We start from the raw sequence: 24,911 nt of genomic DNA, 5'->3' as shown, positions 1-24,911 counted from the left end.
GGTATCGTACACCTTGGCTCTTGTATTGGTCAGAACTTGGGTGCAGTAAGGCTGGGGAATATGCTCTTTAGTACCTACACAGCAGCTCAGAGTGCTGCCATCCTGAGGATAAGGGAAGATGAATTTGGGGATAGCCAGTAGGCTCCGCCTGTCAAGCCTGGTATTTTTCACTTTTCTGGTTAAAAATGTCACTTATGGTTTGACTGTTCTGCTGCCATATCATAGCAGGGTGCCCTCGCCTATTGTTGAAAGAGAAAAGCTGCTATGCAAGAACATGTATGTATTGCACAGTGCTGTTTGTGTATGTGTGTGCCTGGAAGTCTGAAAGAATACTGATTGTGCTTTTACCTCTAGATGAATAGGGACAATTTTTATTATTTTATTCTTTTCAGTATGTTGATTTAAGCGGGAAAAATTAGTAGAACTATTTCGTTTTCAAAAGATGAGGACCTTGTTTTAACCTTATCACATAGAGTGAAATCTGGGGATCCTGATTTCTGTTTTGTCTGGTAAGTCTGAAAATGTTTGTGAGGAGCCCTCTCACAGAGCTTCTGGGAGAGAGTGTTCTTTCTAGGCACATGTACTCATTGGGTGCTCAGTTGTCTACAGATAATCTCCCAAGCCTGAAAGGCTGCTGAGGTCCAGCCTCAGCAAGGAGCAGTGGACTGTGGCCCGTCAGGTCCAGGTGGAGAGAGCCATTGTGAACGTCAGGTTAACAAAGCCCTAACGCTCACCCTAGGAAAGTCCCTTGATGCCACTGATGACATCGATCTTAAGCCTACGTGGTCCTTTGTTGTTACTCGCTAAGACCTTTATGTTCTTATACTTTGTCTGAATAGCAGAATGAGTACTCCTTTTATTTCCCTCATACTTAATTTTATAGTTCACTAAAATCATAAATAATTGGTAAAAGTTTTAAAAAATTCAGTTTGTTCTTTCTCCTCATTTCTCTTCCTGAAGAACTTAATCCAGAAGCCATTAGGTGAGACTGAGCAAGCTTAACATCTACAGGGAAGACAGGTGTTGGGGTGTTGGGGAGAGGATTTGGACAGTAGCAGTATCACGTCACGGAGTGTCAGCTTGAGCATGGGAAAGTGGGGGGTCATGTGGAAGGACTTCCTGGCACAGGGTCTGGAGGCCTGAGTGGAGAGGGGAGGATGTCCATGTTGGGAGAGTGGTGGTGGTAGTGGCCTATCATGGATGGGGCCGGGAGGGCATCTGCTGGGGTTGTGACCTAGCCCAGGCAGGGGGCTATAGCCTTAGTGAGGTGAGGAGAAGCCTTGTGGGGTCCGGGTAGACAGCAGCAAGAGGAGATTGGTTACATACAGGAGATGAATCGTTGTAGTAGATACATTGTGAATAATATGACCCAGGCTTCTCATTATCTGAGAAAGGGAGTACAAATATGGCAAGGAAACTAGAATGAACTCTGTTGTAGGATTGGAATTGGAAACGTTGGTGTGAATTCATGGTTTCCAACATATGTTGGTAATAGAAATTTAGGTATAAGTGAGCTTATGTCTGTCCGCAGCTTTGTCCATTGAGACAGCCTGGGAGCAGCAACACACCAGTAGTTCTTTGGGGAAATGGCTGATTTTAATGGCAGGGAAAGTACAAGATGAGCCTGTAATATCTTAGGCAGCCAGAAAGTAAGCAGATGTTCAAAGGGTGATGGGTGTCAAAAGGACATAGAGAATAGAAACCATCTTGAAAGGATTCCAACTGGCCCAACCTTGAACAGATTGAACATCAGAATAGTTAATGGATTTTAATGACTTCCAAATAGGAATCCAGGAATCCATATGGATATAAATAAATGAGTAAATTGATTAAGAATGGACTTAATATAGTCAGGAGGTACTGCTCTATAAAATACAGGGAGCAATTGAGAAGCTTGATGGACATCACTAAAATCAAGTGACCAAATTCAGCCTCACCTAAGTACTGAGACAAGTTGAAATTGTGTGCCACCTAATATTTTATCAGGTGTGACGAACACAATATCATGTCTGTCATAGTCCTGCCAAAGAAGCGTTACCTGCGTTTATTCATTGGGAAAACAGACAAACTCAAATTGAGGGACACCCTATAAAATAAATGGCCCGTAATCTTCAAAAGTATGAAGATCCTGAAAGTTGAGGAAGGACTGAGGAACTGTTTCAGAATGAAGGAGACTAAAGAAATAGAACTAAATGCAACATGCGATTCTGGACTTGATCCTTTTGCTATAAAAGACAATTTTGGAACAATTGCAGAACATGAATGGGGTTTGAGGATTAGATAGTGATACCATCAAAGTCAGTTTTCTGATTTTGTTGGTTGAGCAGTGGTCCTTGTTTGTAGGAAATACTAAACTATTTAGGGGTGATAAGACCTCATCTGAGCAGCTTTCTAGTGGTTCTGGGAAACACGCTTTGTACTATTACTGCAATTTTTATGTCAGAATAAAATGATTTTAAAAATTAAATATATCCTACATATATGGCTATAATATGTCAATCACAGTCCCAAGAGAGAGTAAAGCCTTAATGACCATGACATTCTTTGTATGTAATAACAGGTTTCTTATACATCTGGAATGGAGTTAACTACCTACCCCTGAAGGAGAATTGAGAGAAATAGTCACTTATATACTTGTCTCATGAAATTTCGTTTGAAAAAAAGCCAGAAAGAAGAAGAATAAACATCCATGAACCCAAAACCCAACCTAAGACATTATCATTAGAACTGCCTTTGAGGGACACCTGGGTGGCTGAGTCACTTAAGCATCTGACTCTTTTTTTTTTTTTTTTTAATTTTTTTTTTTTCAACATTTATTTTTGGGACAGAGAGAGACAGAGCATGAACGGGGGAGGGGCAGAGAGAGGGAGACACAGAATCGGAAACAGGCTCCAGGCTCTGAGCCATCAGCCCAGAGCCCGACGCGGGGCTCGAACTCACGGTCCGCGAGATCGTGACCTGGCTGAAGTCGGACGCTCAACCAACTGCGCCACCCAGGCGCCCCAAGCATCTGACTCTTAATTTCAGCTCAGGTTTTGGTCTCACAGTTCATGAGTTTGACCCTTGTGTCAAGCTCTGCTCTGACGGTATGGAGCCTGCTTGGGATTCTCTTCCTTCCTCTCGCTCTCTGCCCCTCCCCCACTCATGCTCTCTTTCTCTCAAAATAAACATTAAAAAAAAAAAAACGTGAAAACGTCGGGGTAGCTCAGTCTATTGAGTGTCTGACTTTTGGTCTCTGTTCAGATCATGATCTCATAGTTCCTAAGATCAAGCCCCCACATCAGTCTCCACATTGACATCCTGCTTGGGGTTCTCTGTCCTCTCTCTCGTTTCCTCCCCGGCACACGTGTGTGCGCTCACATTCTTTCTCTCTCTCAATATAAATTAAAAAAAAAAAAAAAAACTTAAAAAAAACACTACTTTTGAAATTTCCTGTATGACCTTTGCTTGGTGACCACAGAGCTTTTTCTGCCAAGTACTATCAAGTGCCTGTTATATGTAAACTTCTCTAATATCAATTACTAAACTTACAAAGAAGAAAGATGTGGTCCTTGGCACAAAGAGGTTACCAAAGATGAAAGGGCGTAAGAACAAATAAACATGACCAAACTATTAAAAAAAGAAAAACACATAGGAATGGTAAATATAAAATCCAGGATGGTAATTATCTCTTGGAAGGGAGGATAGTGAAGGTCATACAGAAAATAAGTTTTAAAGAGTTTTGAAACCTGAATCTGTTTTCAGCCACTATTGAACATGAAAGGTAAGTTATTTTCATTTGCAGAAGATACATATAGTTTTAGTGTTAGTGCCCTAAATCTTAAATATTTAGCACATAAATGATCATCACAAGCGTTAAGTTAGGTTTTTATGTCACTAACATATACTTAAAAAAGGCCTTGCATATGCACCTTTTGTTACTCCCTTTTAGTTCTAATAATGGGAATAAGTCTAATATGTTCTGTCACTTGGAATGTTGGACAAAAAATAGTTTTGAAATATAACTTTTCATAGGCTTTGGACTAATACCTTTTTTAAAAAAATTATAACAGAAATCAACCAGACTATTATGAAGTGGTTTCTCAGCCCATTGATTTGATGAAAATCCAACAAAAGTTAAAAATGGAAGAGTATGATGATGTTAATCTGCTGACTGCTGACTTCCAGCTCCTTTTTAACAATGCAAAGGCCTATTATAAGGTAAGAAACCGTCAAATTTGGAAGGTATCCTATTTGATAATAATTTGGCTTTTTTAATATTTATCAGTCTGGTAGGTAAGTAGTGTTTACTCATTGAGTGGTTTGAGTTTGTGTTTCTCTTGCTACTAAAGAGACTGGGGGCACCTGCATGGCTCAGTTGGTTGGGCATCTGACTTCATTTTAGTTCATGATCTCACAATTCCTGAGTTCAAGCCCCACATTGGTCTTACTGCTGTCAGTGCAGAGCCCACTTTGGATCTTCTGTCCCCACCTCTCTCTGCTCCTCCCCTACTCGTGCTCTCTCAAAAATAAACATGTTAAAGAAAATAAAATAGACTGAAGGTTCATATAACATGAACCATTTTTGTTACTTTTGAGTCTGTTCAAATCTTTTGCCTGTTTTTCTCTGGAGTTGTCATTTTCATATTTTTAGAAATTTTTTATATACTGTAGAGACTAATCCTCTTTTGTAGTATTTGTTGCAGGTATCTTTTCCCGCTATGTAGCTATTTTCATTCTTTGTGATGTCTTGATGAACAGAATATTTTTATGTTAATATAATCAAACTTATTAGTCTTTGTAGTTTGTTATTTGTGTCTTATTTCAAAAATCCCTCTTATTCAAAGATTATAGAGATAATCTCTCTCTCTCTCTTTTTTTTTTTTTTTTTTGAAAGAGAGAGGGCACAAGTGAGCAAGGGGCAGAGAGAGCGAGAGAAGCGGAGCTCACCAGCCGCTCGTGTTTTACCCTAAGTGGGGCATGAGCTCACCTGAAGTGGGGCACGAGCTCACCCAATGTGGGACTCTAATTCACAAACTGTAGGATAATGAGCTGAGCCAAAGTCAGATGCTTAACGACTAAGCCACCCAGGCGCCCAAAGATAATTCTTCTCTTAAATATTACAGTATATGTTAACTAACTAGAACTCAACTAAAACCTTGAAACAAACAAACAAAAAAAGTTCTTGTATATTTTCTCCTAAAAGTTTGTTTGTTTTTCGCATGTAAGCCTTTAAGGCAGCTCACATTGGCTTTTGGTGTCTTCTGTGAGGTAAGGACCTATTTTTTTTTCCTAACAGGGATAAGCAGCACCTTGAAGTGGCAACCTCTCCATATTTGTTTGCTCTGTCAGTGCTGACACCATTTCCATGTACTCATGGGTCCCTTTCTGGCCTTTAATTTGTTCTTTTTGTTCTGGCAAGTTTATCTATTACTGGGCTATTACATTCTTGCCTTAATTATTATGCCTTTATAATTCCTTATTAGGTAAGGAAAGCACTGGTTATTGATCATTCTTGATTATTCTCAGCCCCTTTTTTTTTTTTTAACGTTTTTGTTTATTTTTGAGACAGGGAGAGACAGAGCATGAACGGGGGAGGGTCAGAGAGAGAGGGAGACACAGAATCCAAAACAGGCTCCAGGCTCTGAGCTGTCAGCACAGAGCCCAACGCGGGGCTCGAACTCACGGACCGCGAGATCATGACCTGAGCCAAAGTCGGATGCTTAACCGACTGAGCCACCCAGGCGCCCCTTCTCAGCCCTTTTGTCATACATGTATATATTATTAGTGTGTTAGGTCAAGCACAAAAAAATTGTTGGAAGTTTTATTGGATTGCATTGACTCCTTAGATCATATTTTGGGGAATTGACATAATTGTGATACTGACTTTTCCAGTCTTTGAATTTGATATATCTTCATTTATTTAAGTCTTCTTTAATTTATCTTAGTAAAGCTTCATAAAGATTCTGCAAAATGTTATTAGATTTATTCTTAATATTGTGTAGTGTGTATATATATGGTTTTTTTTTTCTTTAATTGAGATAAAATTCACACTTTTTAAAAATGTGTAGAATTCTGGGAGGGTTAGTATACTCACAAAGTTGTGCAAAGATCACCATTATCTACCTCCAGAATATTTTCACTACTCCAAGATGAAAACCATACCATTAACAGGTGTTCTCCATTTCCCTTCCTCCCTGCCTCTGGCAACCACTAATCTACTTTCTTTCCTTGTGGATTTTCCTGTTGGGCACACTGCATGTAAATGGAATCGAATACTGTATGGCCTTAGGTTACTAGCTGCTTTCACGGAGGTGTCTTCAAAGTTCATCCATGCTGTAACATATATTAGTACTTCTTTCTTTACTTTTCATTTCTTTTTCTTTTTTAAATTATTTATTTATTTGTTTATTTTTATTTTAACTTGTTTTATTTTTTATTTTTTTTTAATTTACATCCAAATTAGTTAGCATATAGTGCAATAATGATTTCAGGAGTAGATTCCTTAGTGCCCCTTACCCATTTAGCCCATCCCCCCTCCCACAACTCCTCCAGTAACCTTCAGTTTGTTCTCCATATTTAAGAGTCTCTTCTGTTTTGTCCCCCTCCTTGTTTTTATATTATTTTTGATTCCCTTCCCTTATGTTCATCTGTTTTGTCTCTTAAAGTCCTCATATGAGTGAAGTCATATGATTTTTGTCTTTCTCTAATTTCACTTAGCATAATACCCTCCAGTTCCATCCATGTAGTTGCAAATGGCAAGATTTCATTCTTTTTGACTGCTGAGTAATACTCCATTGTGTGTGTGTGTGTGTGTGTGTGTGTGTATACATACCACATCTTCTTTATCCATTCATCCATCAAGGGACATTTGGGCTCTTTCCATACTTTGGCTATTGTTGATAGTGCTGCTATAAACATAGGGGTGCATGTGTCCCTTTGAAACAGCACACCTGTATCCCTTGGATAAATGCCTAGTAGTGCCATTGCTGGGTCATAGGGTAGTTCTAATTTTAGTTTTTTGAGGAACCTCCATACTGTTTTCCAGAGTGGCTGCACCAGCTTGCATTCCCAACTTTTCTTTTTAGCGTTTTATTTATTTTTGAGAGAGAGCACAAGTTGGGGAGGGGCAGATAGAGGCGGGGGACAGAGGACGCAAAGGAGGCTCTGTGCTGACAGCAGCGAGCTCGATGTGGGGCTTGAACTCAGGAACCACGAGATATGACCTGAGCCAAAGTCAGAGGCTCAACTGACTGAGTAAGCCACCCAGGTACCCCAATATTTCATTCCTTCTTATGACTATATAATATGGTATTATATCGCTATACCACCTTTTTTTTTTTTGCTTGCTTTCTTAGTTTTTTTTGTTTTGTTTTGTTTTGTTTTAAGAGAGAGCGCTCATGCAAAGTAGGGGAGAGGGGCAGGAGAGAGAGAGAGAATCTTTTTTATTTACTTCAAGAGAGAGCAAGCAGGGGAGGGACAGAGAGAGAGGGAAACAGAGAATCCCAAGCAGGCTCTGCACTATCAGCAGTTTGATGAGGGGGCTCGAACTCTGGAACCATGAGATCATGACCTCAGCCAAAGTCAAGAGTCAGATGCTTAACTGACTGAGCCACCCTGGCCCTCCTGCTTTATGTATTTTTGTGTATTATTTAAGTTTTAATATGCAAATGTGAGCATACAAGTTTAAAATTGTTATATTGTCCTAGCAAATTGAAGTTTTGGGGGGGTTCTGTTGTATCATTACTAGTGTCTTTTGTTGAAGTCTGTTTTATATGATATTAGTGTAGTTATGTCAGCTTTTATTTTTATGTTTACCTAGTTTATTTTTTTGCCTTCTTTTCCTTCAACCTTTTCATGCTGATATATCACTTGTAAACAGCATATACATGAATTTCTATTAATACAGGTGATAATCTTTGCCTTTTAACTGGAACATTTCATGTCTTTACAGTTTTAGTAATTAGCATTATGTTTGGATGTATTCCTGTCATCTAAATTTCTACTTTCTATTTCATTTTGTAAATTTTTTTTTTCTTATTTTGTTTTTCTTTCTGCCTTTTGGTTTCATTTTGTTATTATTCCCTCTTCTTTTCTTGTGATTTGGGGATTCTAAGATCTGTTGATAATCTATTCTTAAGAAGTTTTAATATGCATAATTAACTTATCAAAGTCAAAAGTTAATCAGCATCTTAAACCTCCCTCTAAACAACACAAAGACTTTAGCATAACTCATTTCAGATCTCCCTATTTATGCTACTGATGTTTTGTATTTTAGTTCTGTTGTGGCAGGGTTTTTTTTAAGATTTTATCTTTAAGTAATCTTTGTACCAAACGTGGGGCTAAAACCCACAACTCCGAGATCAGGAGTCCCATGCTCCACCAACTGAGCCAGCCAGGTGCCGCTGTTGTGACAAATTTTTAATCCCATAAAGTAATGTTGTTTTATATATGGTATTTGTTTTTATTTGCATTATACTCTTTATTCTTTTTAAAAAAGTTATTTTAGTGTTTATTTTTGAGAGAGAGAGAACGAGCGAGCATGAGTGGGGGAAGGTCAGAGAGAGGGAGACACAAAATCTGAAGCAGGCTCTAGGCTCCAAACTGTCAGCACAGAGCCCGACACGGGGCCCAGACTCACAAGCTGTGAGATCATGACCTAAGCCGAAGTTAGATGCTTAACCGACTGAGCCACGCAGGTGCCTCTTAAGTCTATTTATTTATCTTATATAATCTCTACACCAACGTGGGGCTTGAACTCATCACCCCGAGATCAAGAGTTACATGCTTTTCCTACTCAGCCAGCCAGGTGCTCCTATTCTTTATTCTTTTATTGCCATCAGGAAGTCCTCTGTCAGTATAATTTTAGTTCCTTTAAAGGTTAGCTATCTTTTCTTTCTGGCTGTCTTTGGTATCTTCCTTGTGTCTTTTGTGTTCTATAGTTTCATGATGATATGTCTAGATATGAATGTCTTTTTCTTTGTATAATTTGGAAGTTGTAGGGCTTCCTAAATCTTTGGAGTTGGTGTTTTTCATCAACTGTGACAAGTTTGCAGCTGTTATGTCTTTGTATACTGCCCCTGCCCCACTCCTCTCTCTCTCTCCCCTGATGGAACTCTGATTGGAGTTCTGTTAGACCTCCCTCAGGTCTCTGTCTCTCCTAACAGTTCATAGTTCCCTTTATAGTGCCTGTGTTGCTTTTTTTTTTTTTTTTTTTAACATTTATTTTTGAAGGGGAGGGGCAGAGAGAGAGAGAGAGAGAGAGAGAGAGAGAGAGAGAGACAGAATCCAAAGCAGGCTCCAGGCTCTGAGCTGTCAGCACAAAGCCTGACACGGGACTCGAACCCACAAACTGTAAGATCATGACCTGCGCTGAAGTCGGATGCTTAACTGACTGAGCCACCCAGGTGCCCCTCCTATATTACTTTTTAGGTAATTTCTTTAGTTCTGCCAGTTTACTTTGTAATCTGCTCTTAAACTAATCTATTCAGTTCTTACATTTTAATTTTATATTTTTCATATTTTGGAAATAGTTTCTTTTTCAGGGTCTTCTGTACTTATATTTTCTACCCCCTTGGTTCTTTTTTTTTTTTTTTTTTTTTAATGTTTTTTTTTTTTTTTTCAACGTTTATTTATTTTTGGGACAGAGAGAGCCAGAGCATGAACGGGGGAGAGGCAGAGAGAGAGGGAGACACAGAATCTGAAACAGGCTCCAGGCTCTGAGCCATCAGCCCAGAGCCCGACGCGGGGCTCGAACTCACGGACCGCGAGATCGTGACCTGGCTGAAGTCGGACGCTTAACCGACTGCGCCACCCAGGCACCCCTCCCCCTTGGTTCTTTAAGTGTGTTCAAGCTACTTATTTTTAATTCTGTGGCAGATAGTTCCAGTATCTGAAATAATTGCATGTCTGATTTTGTGGTCATTTCTGCTGACATCACTCTTGTGTGTTTCATGGATTTTAACCTTGAGCTCATATTTCTTGGAACTTGATCTCTAGAGATCCTTTGAGGCTTATATTGAAGTTGAGTTCCTTCAGGGAAGCGTGTTGCTTATCCCAGGCACTGGCCTGTCTCTGTTAGGGCTAGCTTATGAAGAGTTCTCAGAGCAGAGCATTCCCGTACCTCTCCTTTTCCCTGCAGTGCCATGGTTTGAGATAGGAACAGGTTGAGCTGTGTGGAGGCTGAGGTGGAGGCTGAATTGTTTTGAATTCCCACTTACACAGCAACTGTGGCCTTTGGAATCCCAGCTTTTGGTGGGCCTTGACCTATATCTCTTGTTCTTGTAGCCTCAGGGAGCCTTGAAAACTAAAGCTTAGCTTTATCTTGTCTTACAGATGTCCTCAGGTGAGGGGCACCTGGGTGGCTTAGTTGGTTGAGTCTTGATTTTGGCTCTTGATTTCGGCTCAGATCATGATCCCAGAGTTATGGGATCAAGCCCTGTGTTGAGCTCCACACTGAGCACGGAGCCTACTTGAGATTCTCTCTTTCTCTCTAAAGTACAAAAAGAAAAACAGAAAAAAAAAAACACAAAACAAAATAAAAAATATCCTCAGGTGAACATTGGCTTCTGTGTTCTGCTTATTCATCTGAGTTCCTGCTTTTATTCTACTATTGCTTTAAAAAAATTTTTTTTTATGTTTATTTATTTTTGAGAGAGAGGGAGACAGAGTGTGAGCAGGCCAGGGGCAGAGAGAGAGGGAGACACAGAATCGGAAGCAGGCTCCAGGCTCCGAGCTGTCAGCATGGAGCCTGATGCGGGGCTTGAACCCACAAATTGTGAGATCATGACCTGAGCTGAAGTCTGACACTTAACCGACTAAGCCACCCAGGCGCCCCTCTACTCTTGCTTTTTTAAACATAGCTTACTCCTTATTGGCAGCACATGGATGCATTTTGGAAGTTTTGTTTATTTGATTGATTGATTTTAAGATTGCATCCAGCATTGCTTTTACTGGAAAGTTTCAGTTTGAGTTCATCCCTATTCAGGAAAATAAATCTTCAAATAAAATAGTAAATAGTTTTAAAAAATAGAAGTAGTATTAGAAAAATCATTAGCTTCTATCCTTTTTACTTATATCCCTTAAATTGGGTCTTATTTTTTAAATTGTCTTTCTTGGGGCTCCTGGGTGACTCGGTTGAGCATCTAGCTCTTGATTTCAGCTCAGGTCATGATCTCATGGTTTGTGAGATCAAGCCCCATGCTTGGGATTCTCTGTCTCCCTCTCTCTCTCTGCCCCTCCCCTGCTTGTGCTCTCTCTCTCAAAATAAACAAACATGAAAAAAAAATTTAATAAAATTTAAAAGTGTTTTTCATAGTGTATCACTAATAATTTGTCTTAATTTAGCAAATCATCTATATTATCCCTCAAGTCTTTCTGTAATGAGGTAGTAGGTTATAAATCAATAAAATAATATGATTCTAGAATGCCTTTAAAACATACACTTAGTTCCAAGGAGGAATTAAGGCCCGTGTATCTTTTATCACAAGGATTTCTAAATTTATAATTAAGTTTCAAAGTTATGTCTTAGAATACTAGTCTCTTCTGGATTAGGATACTTTAAAAGTAGTCATTGACTTACAATAAAATAACTAAAGTGCTATTTTTTTCTCTTCTCTTTGTTAATGTACAGCCAGATTCTCCTGAATATAAAGCTGCTTGCAAACTCTGGGATTTGTACCTTCGAACAAGAAATGAGTTTGTTCAGAAAGGAGAAGCAGATGATGAAGATGATGATGACGATGGGCAAGACAATCAAGGCACAGTGACTGAAGGAGTAAGTGTGCAGCTGGAGTGGGTGAGATGGACCACTGGGAGGTAGACAAGGGCCCTGCCTGTGATTTCTTCTGTGCTGCTTGGGCAGCTGGGCTTCCTGTGGAGTTATGTTGGTAACTAGGAGGGCAAAGGGGCATACAGCCAGAGAGCCCCACTGCAATTGCAAGGGATACTAGGACATCCTGGACAGTGTATGCCATGAGTGGTTATTTTCATGAGTTGCTCTTACATTAATGCATATTTCCTGCCCAGTTTTAAGGAGAACCTTCATATTATCAAGGATTGTTCAGTATTGCTAGATTGAGGTATCTTATAAGGGTGGGCAGTGTTGTGATTAAAAGTTGCAGAATCAGGAGAATCACCTTAGGGATATTTTTGTAGATTAGACTGGTGCTGTTCCTAGAACATGCCAGGGTATGCTCCTGCCTCTGGAATTTTGCAGTTGCTCTTCTGCCTAGAACGAGCTTCCTTTGGCTCTTTCTGTGACTTGCTCTTTTTCATGGTTCTTTTTTCTTTTTTGGGGGGGTGGGGAGGGACAGAGAGCGAAAGAGAGAATCCCAAGCAGGCTCTGCACTGTGAGCGAGGAGCCCGACATGGGGCTCGAACTCACAAATTGTGAGATATGACCTGAGCCGAGATCAGGAGTTGGACGTTCAACTGACTGAGCCATCCAGGCTTCCCTTTTTTTTCATGATTGTAACATTCATTAATACAACGTCAGCTAGGAGAGGACTTTCTTGACCCTCTATCTAAATTGTTTGCCTCACATCCCTCCTTTCCCATCCATCATCACATCACTCTGTTCTGTGGTCTTTAGTTTGTATCAATGTATGTGAAATAGCTTATTTATTTGTTTACATGTTTACTTTCTGTCTTCTACCAAGGAGAATGATAGCTCCACAAAAGATACTGCCTTATTCACCTGTTCCTGGCATCTAGACTGTGTGTGGCATGTAGGTACTGTTAAATACTTGATGAGTGAACACACATGTTTAAAAAAGGAAAAAGGATAGTAAAAGGAAGGACATGTCATCTGTAGCTAAATAGTGAGATACCTAAAGCAGAGCCTTCCCCTTTCTTCCCTAAATTAATCTAAATAAGCCTTTTGCTGAAACTCTCAACACAGAAAAAAAAGTGGTAGGGTGAATTTCTCAAAAATGTAACTACTTAGAGTCTCAAAATGTACTTCCTAGGCACTTTGTCAATTTCTTTCTCACAGTTAAATGATTAAAATAGGTAGAAGGCGGGGCACCTGGATGGCTCAGCTGGTTAAGCGCCCGACTTCAGCTCAGGTCATGATCTCGCGGTTCGTGAGTTCAAGCCCCGAGTCGGGCTCTGTGCTGAGAGCTCAGAGCCTGGAGCCTGTTTCCGATTCTGTGTCTCCCTCTCTCTCTCTGAGCCTCCCCCGTTCATGCTCTGTCTCTCTCTGCCTCAAAAATAAACGTTTAAAAAAAATTAAAATAAAATAAAATAGGTAGAAGGCAGTTAACTAGGGATTCCCTGGAATTTTACTCTCTGATATTAATATAGGAACAGCAACTTACCCCCTGCTTTCTCGGGTAGAACATTACCTACAGAGGGCTGAGTCTTATAGGCCTCCAAGGTTTTAGTCAAAAAATGAAATTGCCTACGTTTAGGACTTGCCTATGTTTCTTTTGGTGAGAAATTGGGAGGATCTTGCACATTCATATTTATACCTCCCAAGCTTCTTCCTTATTCTAAGCTCTTGTGGAGAGAGAGGGAATTTTCAAGCTTTTATTTTTAAATTCAGAATGATTTCCTTGGAGTTTTCCCAGTTGTGGAAATAGGTTTATGAATGCATTTGCACACCCCACTCCCTTTGTCACGTGCAATGCATGTTTCCAAAGTAGCTAGTTGGGTTGGAAGGAGAGGAATCTTGGCTGCAGAATAGAACTCTCCTCTCTTTGAAGCTAACTCTGTGGTGCTGTGTTTCAGCCAGGAAGAAAATGACTTAAACATGGGTTATTTTTAGTCTGCTATCATTGGTGTTCTGGTGGTTCTCTAAGCTTATATGGTTAGGGACTCACAGCTAATCACATGTTTTTTATATGTTAAATGTTTGTTGTGTGTCTGCTATTTCCAGATACGATGCACAAGGCCCAAGAGATGTTATTGCTCTCTGTGGAGTTAATGTTGGACCTTAAAATTGAGACTATACTAAATAAAAAAGACATGTTGGATGGATGAGGACACAAATAACAGTGCTTTTATGATTTAAACCAGAAATACCATTAATCTTTCTTTTATATGTACAAAACATGGTTTGGACATGAAGTACGTTTAATATAACTCTTGACTGACACATGCCATTGCTCACAATAAAAACCAGCTTCAGACTCAGACCCTTCCCTGCCCCGTACTCTTTGGGGCATAAACTTTCTCATGTTGAAATGATGGCTAAGTCAGGAAGAGTAAGTCGGCCAGTCTGCAGAGCAGAAATGAGATACTTTAGTTGACTTAATAATAGTCCTTACTTTTTAAAATTTTTTTAATGTTTATTTATTTTTGAGAGAGAGAGAGAGAGAGAGCAACAGCATGAGAGCTAGAGGGGCAGAGAGAGAAGGAGACACAGAATCCGAAGCAGGCTCCAGGCTCTGAGCTGTCAGCACAGAGCCCGACACGGGGCTCGAACTCACGGAGTGCAAGATCATGACCTGAGTCGAACTCAGACACTTAACTGACTGAGCCACCCAGGTGCCCCAGTCCTTCACTTTTGAGATAGCTTGAATTCTATTGTTAGATCTGGCCATGCACCCCATGGGTAAAAAACGTATGTCATTGTACCAGAATATCAACACTTCAGTAGATATGAACAGCAGATATAGAGATGGTCAGGTATCACCGAGCATGTTTTCTCTGTCTCAGTTGCTCAAACCCAAAAAAGGTATGTATTTCCATCATTTCACACATATGGCACCATTAGAGTTTGGTAAAAGGACCTGATCTAAGAGATTTAGTTACTGAACTAATATAAGGAGCCTCATTAGTTTCACATACATCATTCTGGGGGTCCAACATCAGAGCACTTTTGTGGTATTCTTGAAACTTACATTTAAAATAAGTACTGTTTAGTTGTTTTTTTCAATTAGCTTTAAAATTTAGAAGCTGTTTAATATTGGCATTTATTTTTTGATTTTTCTCACAGTCTTTCTCCTTTCTCTCCTTCCTGCTAACCCCCTCCTCCCAGTCTTCTCCAAGTTACTTGAAGGAGATCCTGGAGCAGCTTCTTGAAGCCATAGTTGTAGCCACAAATCCATCAGGACGTCTCATTAGTGAGCTTTTTCAGAAACTGCCTTCTAAAGTGGTAAGTGATACAATTAAAGACAGGGGAATCAATTAAAGTGTTTTTATCTTTGTTTTGTTTTTGGTTTTGTACTTAGTTCTTAGCAAATAAGGTAAGTTAACGGAAGGCATTGGAGGCTGCTGAGAGATCCTCCTTGTGGCCTCAATAGCAACCACATAAGACATGTTCTATAATTTTACTTGCCTAAAGGTTGTAGTTTTTTTTAAATATTTGTTTTTGATTGGTAATTCTTACTGTTTGTTTTTTGTTTTTCATGGTCATAAAATACACATGATTTACCATTTAACCACTTTCAGTGTGTGGTTCAGTGATGTCAAGTACATTCATATTGTACGTCTATTGCCTTAACTGAAATTCCGTATCCATTCAGTAGTAACTCCCCATGTCCTCCCATCCCCCAGCCCTGGCAACTACCATTCTCTGTTCTCTCTTCTATGAATTTGACCACTCTAAGCACCTGATAATAAGAGGACTCATACAATATCTCTCCTTTTATATCTGGCTTATTTCATTTAGCATTATGTATTCCAGGGTTCATCCATGGAATTTCCTTCCCAGTGTTCATTCATAGAATCCATGAAGAATTTCCTTCCTTTTTAAGGCTAAATAATACTCCACTGGGGGTGCCTAGGTTGCTCAGTCGGTTACGTGTCCCACTTCAGCCCAGGTCATGATCTCGCAGTTCGTGGGTTCGAGCCCTGTGTCAGGCTTTGTGCTGACAGCTCAGAGCCTGGAGCCTGCTTTGGGTTCTGTGTCTCCCTCTCTCTGTCCCTCCTCTACTCTCTGTCACTGTCTCTCTCTCTCTCTCTAAAATTAACATTAAATAATATATTACCGTATGCATATACCACATTTTGTTTATCCGTTCATCTGTCAATTGACATTTGGGTTGTTTCCAAGATTGGTAATTCTTAAATAACAAAGTAAGTACCTAAACTAAACCTTTTATTTATAACAGAGACGAAACATTCTCTTTGCTCAGGGACAGAATGAGAGGAAGCTAAGTGAGTTCTTCCTCTTTTATTTCTCTGGATCTCCTGGTGATGGAGAAGAGAGAGACTGACTAATACTCTTCTACCCCAAAGAGGAGGAACTTTCTAGACTAGTGAGACCCTTTAAAAGTGGCAGGGCCTGTTGTGGCTTCATACCTAAAAGGCAATGAACATAGCTAAAATTCCACTTTACCTGTGGAACTACAAAAATTTCCATGGGCTCAGCATTCTTGTATTTCTAGACAAGAATATACTTTCAGAGGTACTCCACTGTAGCTCATAACTCCTTTGTGATCATTTACTATTTATCTACCTTCTTCCCTGGTTCTTGAATTGAAGAACAAAGATTCTATCATATTTTGTTTTGTGTCCCTGCCATGTAGCTGGAACCCAGCATGTCCTAGGTGTGTAAGAAGTGCTTATTGACTGATAAGTGGCTTGCAGCTTTCCCCATCAGTCACCGACAAGACTGGTTATTTAAAGGTGTGTCTTGACTAGTTGTAAGACAGTTCTCACATAGAAATAAAGCCTAGAAGCAGTTGGGTGGCTCAGTCGGTAGAACATGTGATTCTTGATCTCAGGGTTATGTGTTCAAGCCCCATGTTGGGTATAGACTTTAAAAAAAAGTTAAAAAAAAAAAAAAAAAAAAAAAGAAAGCATATATGACTACTGCTATCTATCCTAAGTGTGGATCTGATTACAAAAACATAATGATGATATTGGTCATATGTTTAAATTTTTTTTTCAAATGTTTTAAGTTAAAAAAAAAGGAAAACAGTATGATGATTTCTCAAATAATTAAACATAGAATTACCACATGATCCCACAATTCCACTTTGGGTGCATACCCAAAGGAACTGAAAGCAAGATCTCAAAGAGGTATTTGTACAGCCATGTTCATAGCAGCATTATTCACAGTAGCTGAAACATGGGAGCAAACCATATGTCCTTCGACAGATGAATAGATAAATGAAATGTGGCATATACACACAATGGAGCGTTATTCAGTGTTTAAGAAAGAATGAAATTCTGACACACACTACAGTAAGAATGAACCCGGAACACATTATAGTAAGTGAAAGAAGAGAGTCACAAAAGGACCAATATTGCATGACTCCTCTTGTAGGAAGTATTCGGAGTAGTCAAATTCATAGAGAAAGTAGAATTGTGGTTTCTAGGGGCTGACAGGAAGGGAAAGGGGGGAGCTGCTGTTCAGTGGGTATGGAGTTTCAGTCTGGGAAGATGAAAAGTTTGGGAGGTGAACGATGACGATGATTGCGCAATAATGTGAATGTACTTAATGCCACCGAACCACACACTTAGAAGGTTAAATGGTAAATCTTTTGTGTCTTTAATCACAATAAAATTATGAGAAAAGAGTATAGCCTTTACTCAAGATCTACTCCTGAGTAGCAGGAGATCATCACTAGTGGTCAAGCCACCAAAGGTGACTTGGAGCACTAAAACATTGATATTCTGTTCCCCCATTCCGGGATGGCTTCCAGGGACACCATGCAGCACGAGTTGGTTGGAAAAAGCAGGTTCCCATTGGCCCCTCAGACAGTGACAGTTTCAAAGACAGTAAGGACTGAGGCTGGGAGGGTGGAGCAGTGTTTACCTTTCCTTTATGAGTCCTTCCTAGGCTGGACTAGCTAAGTGGGAGAGGAGGTTCTGACTATTGTGGGCCCAACAGCTGGGATTACATGCTATTCCAGCCTGGGTGACCTTGTCATAATTTGTCTTCTGAACTGTTTCTCAGAAGTAGTATTGGTTAAGAGGGGGGCAGAAAAGGGGTTGGATCAAGCCAAAAAACCCCCCAAAGCAACCCCCCCCCCACACACAGTAGGGGTTAAAAAAGAAGGGATACGCTGAGGACTCAGATGAGGAAGCATCCCTGAGATCATGCCCTCAGCCCAGCAACTGAGTGAAGGCTGTAACCTCTTGGCTTTTTGTTATTGTACGGGCTGCAAGGATTTGAACAGGTCAGAAGAGCATGAAGAGCACAGCCTCACCTTCCCTGACACTTCTCTCACCTACCAACTTTTGACTTTTGGTCAACTTCAGTTGTTTCCTCTAAGGAACTAAAGATGTAGGAAAGGCTCAAGGCAGTGAACACACTGTGGGCTTTGTGAGATGCTTCAGGGACATTCCTCTAACATGCTTAACTTCTTGTGTTGACGTAATCTTTGCTGAGAAAGCAGAAAGTGCTTATGATTTTACTCTGTTTCTTTAATGTAGTTTTACTTAAAATGTGTTTTATTTTGTAGAAAATTAATTTGGCCAAAATAAGTGAAAGCTTTAAACCTGAAGCTAACAAGCATGCACCCTTTTGTCTTGTAGACCGTTAACAATTTTATATGAAATAGGATAATATTGTGTGATTTAGATTGCAGTTTTAAGAGTTTATGAGAACATTCAGAAACATTCCTCTACTTCATTGCCAGGAATAGATACGTTAGAACCTTAAATTTAAAACTGTGTGATTCTGTGAATTTAGAATTTTTTAAAACATTAAATTATGGTGTGTTAGTTGGATAATGATAATTACCAAATGCTAACTATAAACTCCTGCAGCATTCTCTTGTGTATTTCATGAAGCTGGTTAAAATCAAATTCTGTCTGCTTCAAACATAACAAACAGTATGCTGTACAGCTTTGTCAGTAACCTTGCACCTCACAGAGCTGTTCAGTTTATCAATACGCTGTCAGTGCACTTCTTTGTTTTCTTATTAGTTGGATACTTCTCATTTATTTAGCCTGCCTGGGTTTTTGTCTTCCAGCAATATCCAGATTATTATGCAATAATTAAGGAGCCTATAGATCTCAAGACCATTGCCCAGAGGATACAGGTATGCAGATTACCATATGTAACTATATGTAGTTTAGGGAAGATTGGCTTGTGGTCTCTTTTAGAGGCTTTTAGAAAATGGAAAAGCAGATGTCTCTGTAAGGGATTTTTAGCATATAATGTAAATGGATTAGTTGATTATAGCTTTGGAAAAGGCGGCATGGTGTCTCTTTAGCATTTTTTGTATAGGGAGGAAAGCAGAATTTTCATTGGCATGGTAACAATAGGACAATATTTAAAAAAGACAATAATTAGGACAGTCATTAAAAAGCATTGGGCATAGACGTTTCTGGTTGTGAAAGATACATTGGCATTAAAGCTTTGTTGTTTATTCTTACCTGCTTCCAAATAGTTTTAGGATATCTCAGAATAAGTTACCTGCAACATATTTTAGAGTGTAAGGTCAGTGAAAACAGAGACTTCATTCTCTTCGAGTGCCTTCCTCCCTGTATCTCCAGCAATAGCAGCAGAACACTCACCTGGCATTGGTAGGTGTCTGCTCTGTTCTAAGTGCTTTATATGCATTAGCTGATTAATTTTTATAGCCACTCCGTGAGGTGGACTCTATTATTATTCCTGTTTCACAGATGAGAAAACTGAAGCACAGAGGTGATAAGTCACTTGCGTAAGTCATCAGCTAATAAGGAGAAGGGTTAGGATTTGAATCCAGACATTCTGCCTCCAGAGTCTGTGCTCTTAACCCCTGCACTATTCCTACCTCTTGATAGATATTTATTGAGTGAATCAGTGACTGAAATTTAAAACTTGATGATCAGAGGTTAAGGAAGGTATAGGGAGAAAGAGCTAAATTTTACAAAAAATCTGGTCTTTAGAGTTGTGCTGACGTGGGTTAATTTCCTAGCTCTGTTCCTTACTAGCTGTGTTGCTTCAGTCAGGCGACTTTCCTGCTTTCCTCTGTTGTGCACTGAGTGTAGTGTTCCCACTTTGCAGAGTTGGAGGGGGCAATGATCATGCGTGTGAAGCATCTCACAGAGCACCTATGGGATGTGGCCTTGGACTGTGTGAGTTACTGATCCTCCCAGAGTAAGGAAGGTTTGGGGCTCCTGGTAGATAAAACAAAAAGGAAATTTTAATGTGTTGCATAGTCTCGTTGAGAAAGGAGACTGAAAGCAAGTGGTTTGCCAGAAGGGAGAAACTTCATTGGCTTTAAAGTTCTAGGAGAGTTTGGGGTGCCTAGGTGGCTCAGTTGGTTAAGCGTCCGACTTCGGCTTAGGTCATGATCTCGCAGTTTGGGAGTTCAAGCCCCACGTTGGGCTCTGGGCTGACAGCTCGGAGCCTGGAGCCTGCTTCGGATTCTGTGTCTCCCTCTTTCTCTGATCCTCCCCTGCTGGGCTCTCTCGTTTGCATGCTCTCAAAAATAAATAAACATTAAAAAAATTTTTTTTAAATCAAGTTCTAGGAGAGCACTAAAGAATAACAGTGTAGTAATTACTGGTACTGTAATACATTTTCACAGAATGTTAAAATACAGATTCCCTAATGTATCACCTGGTTTTTAAGGCAGCTCCCTAGCTGCTGCTGGTAATGACTTAGTCTCCTGGAACATAAATTTCTGCGGTTCCTAATGTCTATCTGAGGAGAAGATGTTTTTATAATCCTGAAGTTCAAATCAGATCTTTGGAAACCCCTGCCCTAGCCCCAGTCTTCTCTCCAAGACCTCACTTCTTATCTTGTCTGTTCTTCCTTCTAGAAACCCCATAGAAGCACCTCCTTTTGCCATCACCCTAATCAAGATCTCATCCATTTATGTCCAAATTACTGTAATGGTCTTTCTTACCTCTCTGATGAAAGACTCTCTAGTCCTTTCTGTATGTTGCTTCCTGACCCTAGTTTCCTTCCTCTTTCTTTTCTTTTTGATTCCACAGCCCAGAGCCTTGTCACTTGTTTTCTAGTGCCTTTTGCAGCGAGTCCCAGTTTCTTGTACTGGTGCAATAGTAACCAACTCTGAATAACTCCAGTAGAAGTGGTATCCATTGAAAGGATACTGGGTGGCTCATGGAATTGTTAGGAAGGTAGGCAGGAGAAGTAGCCTTAGAGAAGTGGGAGGAACTCAGGGACATTGTGGTACAGCTGAGGTCAACGCACAGTGTCTTTGTGGTGCCATTGCTGTTCCTAATGTCATTCACCACTGTGGGCCCTGGTTGCTCCCTGCTCCACTCTGCTTTACTTGCCCTTCATGGGGGTTAGGAATTCATTTTCTCTATTCCTTTGCCCTCACTCTAGTCCCTCAAGACTCAAGCATGAGTGATCTCCCCTTGCCTGGGTGCCAGGCTGCTGGCAGTGCTACCATCTGCTTACTTCTACCCCCTGTTGTGTAGGACAGGTCCCTCCCTACCGCCTATGCTGGGATTTTCTCCAAATAAAGAGGGTAGGGTGCTCAGGGGCTCCCGGCCAGCTCCTTCAGTACAGCGTGCGACTCTTGATCTTGGGGTTGTGAGTTTGAGCCCCATGTTGGGTGTAGAGAGAACTTAAAAATAAAATCTTAAAAAAAAAAAAAAAAAGAGGATGCTCAGATGTTGGGTATTCTCACATGGCAAATAACCAGCTACTCTCCTTTGGCTGCCTGGATTCTGCCTTATTTATCCTCACCTTTGCAGCCTGTGCTGTGGTTCTGCCCTCCCCAACCTTCCACTCTACTTAATTTGGTTTTCTCAGTCTTTCTAGAATGTGTTTGTTCATTTCTGTGTCTTTCTCATTAGTCATGTGTACCTTTAGCCTAGATTGTCTCCCTTCTTCCTTTTCTTTGTAAATTGAAGGCAGTTCTAAGTGTCCCTGGGTTTTTTGGACTTGAGTGAGCTTTAAGGTGTAACAGCTCTAACATGGAGCCTAGTGCATAGTAGGTACTCACAAAATGTTAACCTCTGTGCTAGACTATTTCATCTGAAGTAGTCTGTAAAACTAGAGGAGTTTTACTTCACACTCTCAAGTCCACCTTAATGGATTAGTATTCATAAAGCACTTAGAACAGTGCTTAACACATAGTAAGCACTACGTGTTTGCTAAATTAAATGACTTTTGTCTTATTTGATCTTTTAAAAGTTATGTTTTTATGACTCTTAACATAGCTCTAGTTTTGTTACCTATCTCAAAAACTTGTGTGTAAATGGACAATGGTAATAGTTTATAAAAGAGAGAATGACTTTATATATTGTTCACGTGTATTTTCCAATGAAGTCTTTGAATATGGTGAGAATTTAAAAATGTATGGAGTTAGGGGGCGCCTGGGTGGCTCAGTCGGTTAAGTGGCTGACTTTGGCTCAGGTCATGATCTCTTAGTCTGTGAGTTTGAGCCCTGCATCAAGCTCTGTGCTGACAGCTCCGAGCCTGGAGCCTGCTTCAGATTCTATATCTCCCTCTCTCTCTGCTCCTCTTCCACTCATGCTCTGTCTCTCTTGCTCTCAAAAATAAATAAACATTAAAAAATAATAATAATAAAAATATGTGGAGTTCTTTTTTTTTAAAGGTCATACCGATTAACTCTCAATAAGAGGAACTGTTGTATTTTGTTGTTTACTCTAGAATGGAAGCTACAAGAGCATTCATGCAATGGCCAAAGATATAGATCTCCTAGCAAAAAATGCCAAAACTTATAATGAGCCTGGTTCTCAAGTATTCAAGGTTAGTGTTTTGTTGTTTTCATTGCTAAGAGTGATACCTTAATGTAGAGCCAACAGTTTTTTTTTTTTTTTTAATTTTTTAATGTTTATTTATTTTGAGAGAGAAAGACAGAGTGTGAGAGGGGGAGGGGCAGAGAGGGAGACACAGAATCTGAAGCAGGCTCCAGGCTCTGAGCTGTCAGCACAGAGTCCGATGCGGGACTTGAACTCATGAACCATGAGATCATGACCTGAGCCAAAGTCGGACACTTAATTGACTGAGCCACCCAGGCGCCCTAGCCAACAGTTTTTATATAATGACTTTATTGAGTTAAAATTCACATACCATACATTTCACTCCAGGTTAATTTAATGGTTTTTAGTGTGTTCACAGAGTTGTGCAGCCATCACCACAATCGGGTAGCAGTCCCTCCATTCCTCCCCCGCCCCCCGTCTCTCAGCCCTAGGAGCTCAGTCCACTCTCTGTCTGTGAATTTGCTTGCCTGTTCTGGACATTTCATATCAGGGGAGTCATACAGCATGTGGTCCTGTGTGTCTGGCCTCTTGCCCTGAGTGCAGTGCTTTTACGGTGCTCTCACGGAGCTCATGCTGCAGTAGGTGTCAGTACTTTGTTCTCGTCTGTTACATTTATATACTGCTTATTGTTTACCCACTTGTCAGTTGCTAGACATTTGGTTGTTTCCACGTTTTGGCTATTATAAATAATGCTGTGTAAGCTTTTATGTAGACATAATATCTTCATTTTCCTTAGGTACATACCTAGGAATGGAATTGCCGGTTCACATGGTTAACTATATATTTAACTTTTTAAGGAACCACTACATTGTTTTCCAAAGTAGATACACCATTTTACATTCCCACTAGCAATGTGCAGTTGAAATTTCTCCACCTTCTCACTAACATTTCCTTGTCATTTTTGTTTTTGTTTTTATGATAGCCATCCTCATGGGTGTGAAGTAGTATCTCATTGTGTTTTGATTAGCATTTCCCTGATGATTAGTGATGTTGAACATCTTTTTATGTGCATATCAGCCATTCATCTATCTTCTTTGAAAAAATTTCTGTTCAGATCCTTAGCCCATTTTTTTATTGGGTTGCTTGTCTTTTTATTGTTGAATTGTTAGATTTCTTTACATAGTCTGGACATTAGAGTAGATATATGATTTACAAATATTTTCTCCCATTCTATGGATTGTTTTCACCTTCGTGATAGTGTCCTTTGACACAGAGTTTTTTTTTTTTTGTTTTTTTTTTTTTTAATTTTTTTTTTCAACGTTTATTTTTGGGACAGAGAGAGACAGCATGAACGGGGGAGGGGCAGAAAGAGAGGGAGACACAGAATCGGAAATAGGCTCCAGGCTCTGAGCCATCAGCCCAGAGCCTGACGCGGGGCTCGAGCTCATGGACCGCGAGATCGTGACCTGGTTGAAGTCGGACGCTTAACCGACTGCGCCACCCAGGCGCCCCTGACACAGAGTTTTTAATGTTATTTAGTGCAGTTTGTCTGTTTTTCTGTTGGTTGCTCATAATTTTCAGTGTCATATATTACTTAATCCAAATCCACAAAGATTTCACCTTTGTTCTCTTCTAGGAACTTTATAGATTCAGCTCTTAGATCTAAATGTATCCATTTTGAATTAATTTGTGTATACCTGAGGTAGGTGTGAGGTAGGGGATCTACATTGATTCTTCCCCATGAGATACTCATTTGTCCCACCACCTTATATTGAAAAGACTATTCTTTCCCCATTGAGTTGTGTTGGCTAGAGGTTGACTATCAGTGCATGGGTTTATTTCTGGAAGCTCAGTACTCTTCCATTAATTTATATGTCTCTTTATGCCAGAGGTAAGGTTCATTTCTGAGCCACTTTAAACATTGATTTAATGTCTCCTTTTAAACCTCATTAATATAGAAAGCAACGTCTATAGTATAATACACAATGTAAAATGACTACTTCACTGCTTTGTGATGTGAGTCGTTCCTAGAAATTTTGTAGACCTGTAACACAGTTGCTTTAGAAATGCCTTGAATTAATCATATGTCATTGGGAATTTAGCAAAGGATTCTCAGAAAACCTTTTGAGAATAAAATCATTGACTTCCAGAATACTGATTCATATATAGTTGCTTTTGGTAGTTCATTTATCTTTCATCTTTTAGTAAACTTTCATCTTTTAAGAAACTTCAAGTGAAAAATCAGAGAAACGAACAATAAAGTTCTTAAATTTTTAGTCCTTAATAGGACACTTTAATAGTATAGTACCAATAGTTTGTTGATGCAGTTAAGATTGTACTTTTTGGTCTGATTATTTTCCCTTAAATAAATTTTAGAGAAAAGAGAAACTAGATTTGAT

At 39.8% G+C, this 24,911-nt stretch overlaps 1 protein-coding gene across 43 annotated transcripts in view; it reads left to right on the top strand.

Moving 5' to 3' along the window:
* PBRM1 (polybromo 1) overlaps positions 1–24,911 on the top strand; it is a 117,196-nt gene that overhangs the window by 12,363 nt on the left and 79,922 nt on the right. For 22 of the 43 annotated variants that reach the window (XM_023249544.2, XM_023249543.2, XM_045051145.1 and 19 more), the window contains 5 exons: positions 4,053–4,200; positions 11,612–11,755; positions 14,921–15,079; positions 18,852–18,920; positions 22,460–22,558. In XM_023249544.2, the coding sequence (XP_023105312.1) occupies positions 4,053–4,200; positions 11,612–11,755; positions 14,921–15,079; positions 18,852–18,920; positions 22,460–22,558 (619 nt within the window). The remainder of the gene's footprint in view (positions 1–4,052; positions 4,201–11,611; positions 11,756–14,920; positions 15,080–18,851; positions 18,921–22,459; positions 22,559–24,911) is intronic. The other 21 variants (XM_003982314.6, XM_019822711.3, XM_019822716.3 and 18 more) reach the window with 1 other exon arrangement.

Source organism: Felis catus, chromosome A2 (assembly GCF_018350175.1).
Source record: "Felis catus isolate Fca126 chromosome A2, F.catus_Fca126_mat1.0, whole genome shotgun sequence".
Taxonomy (NCBI): Eukaryota; Metazoa; Chordata; class Mammalia; order Carnivora; family Felidae; genus Felis; species Felis catus.
Note: the sequence above shows the minus strand (reverse complement) of the source record. Positions and strands in the feature narration are given on the sequence as shown.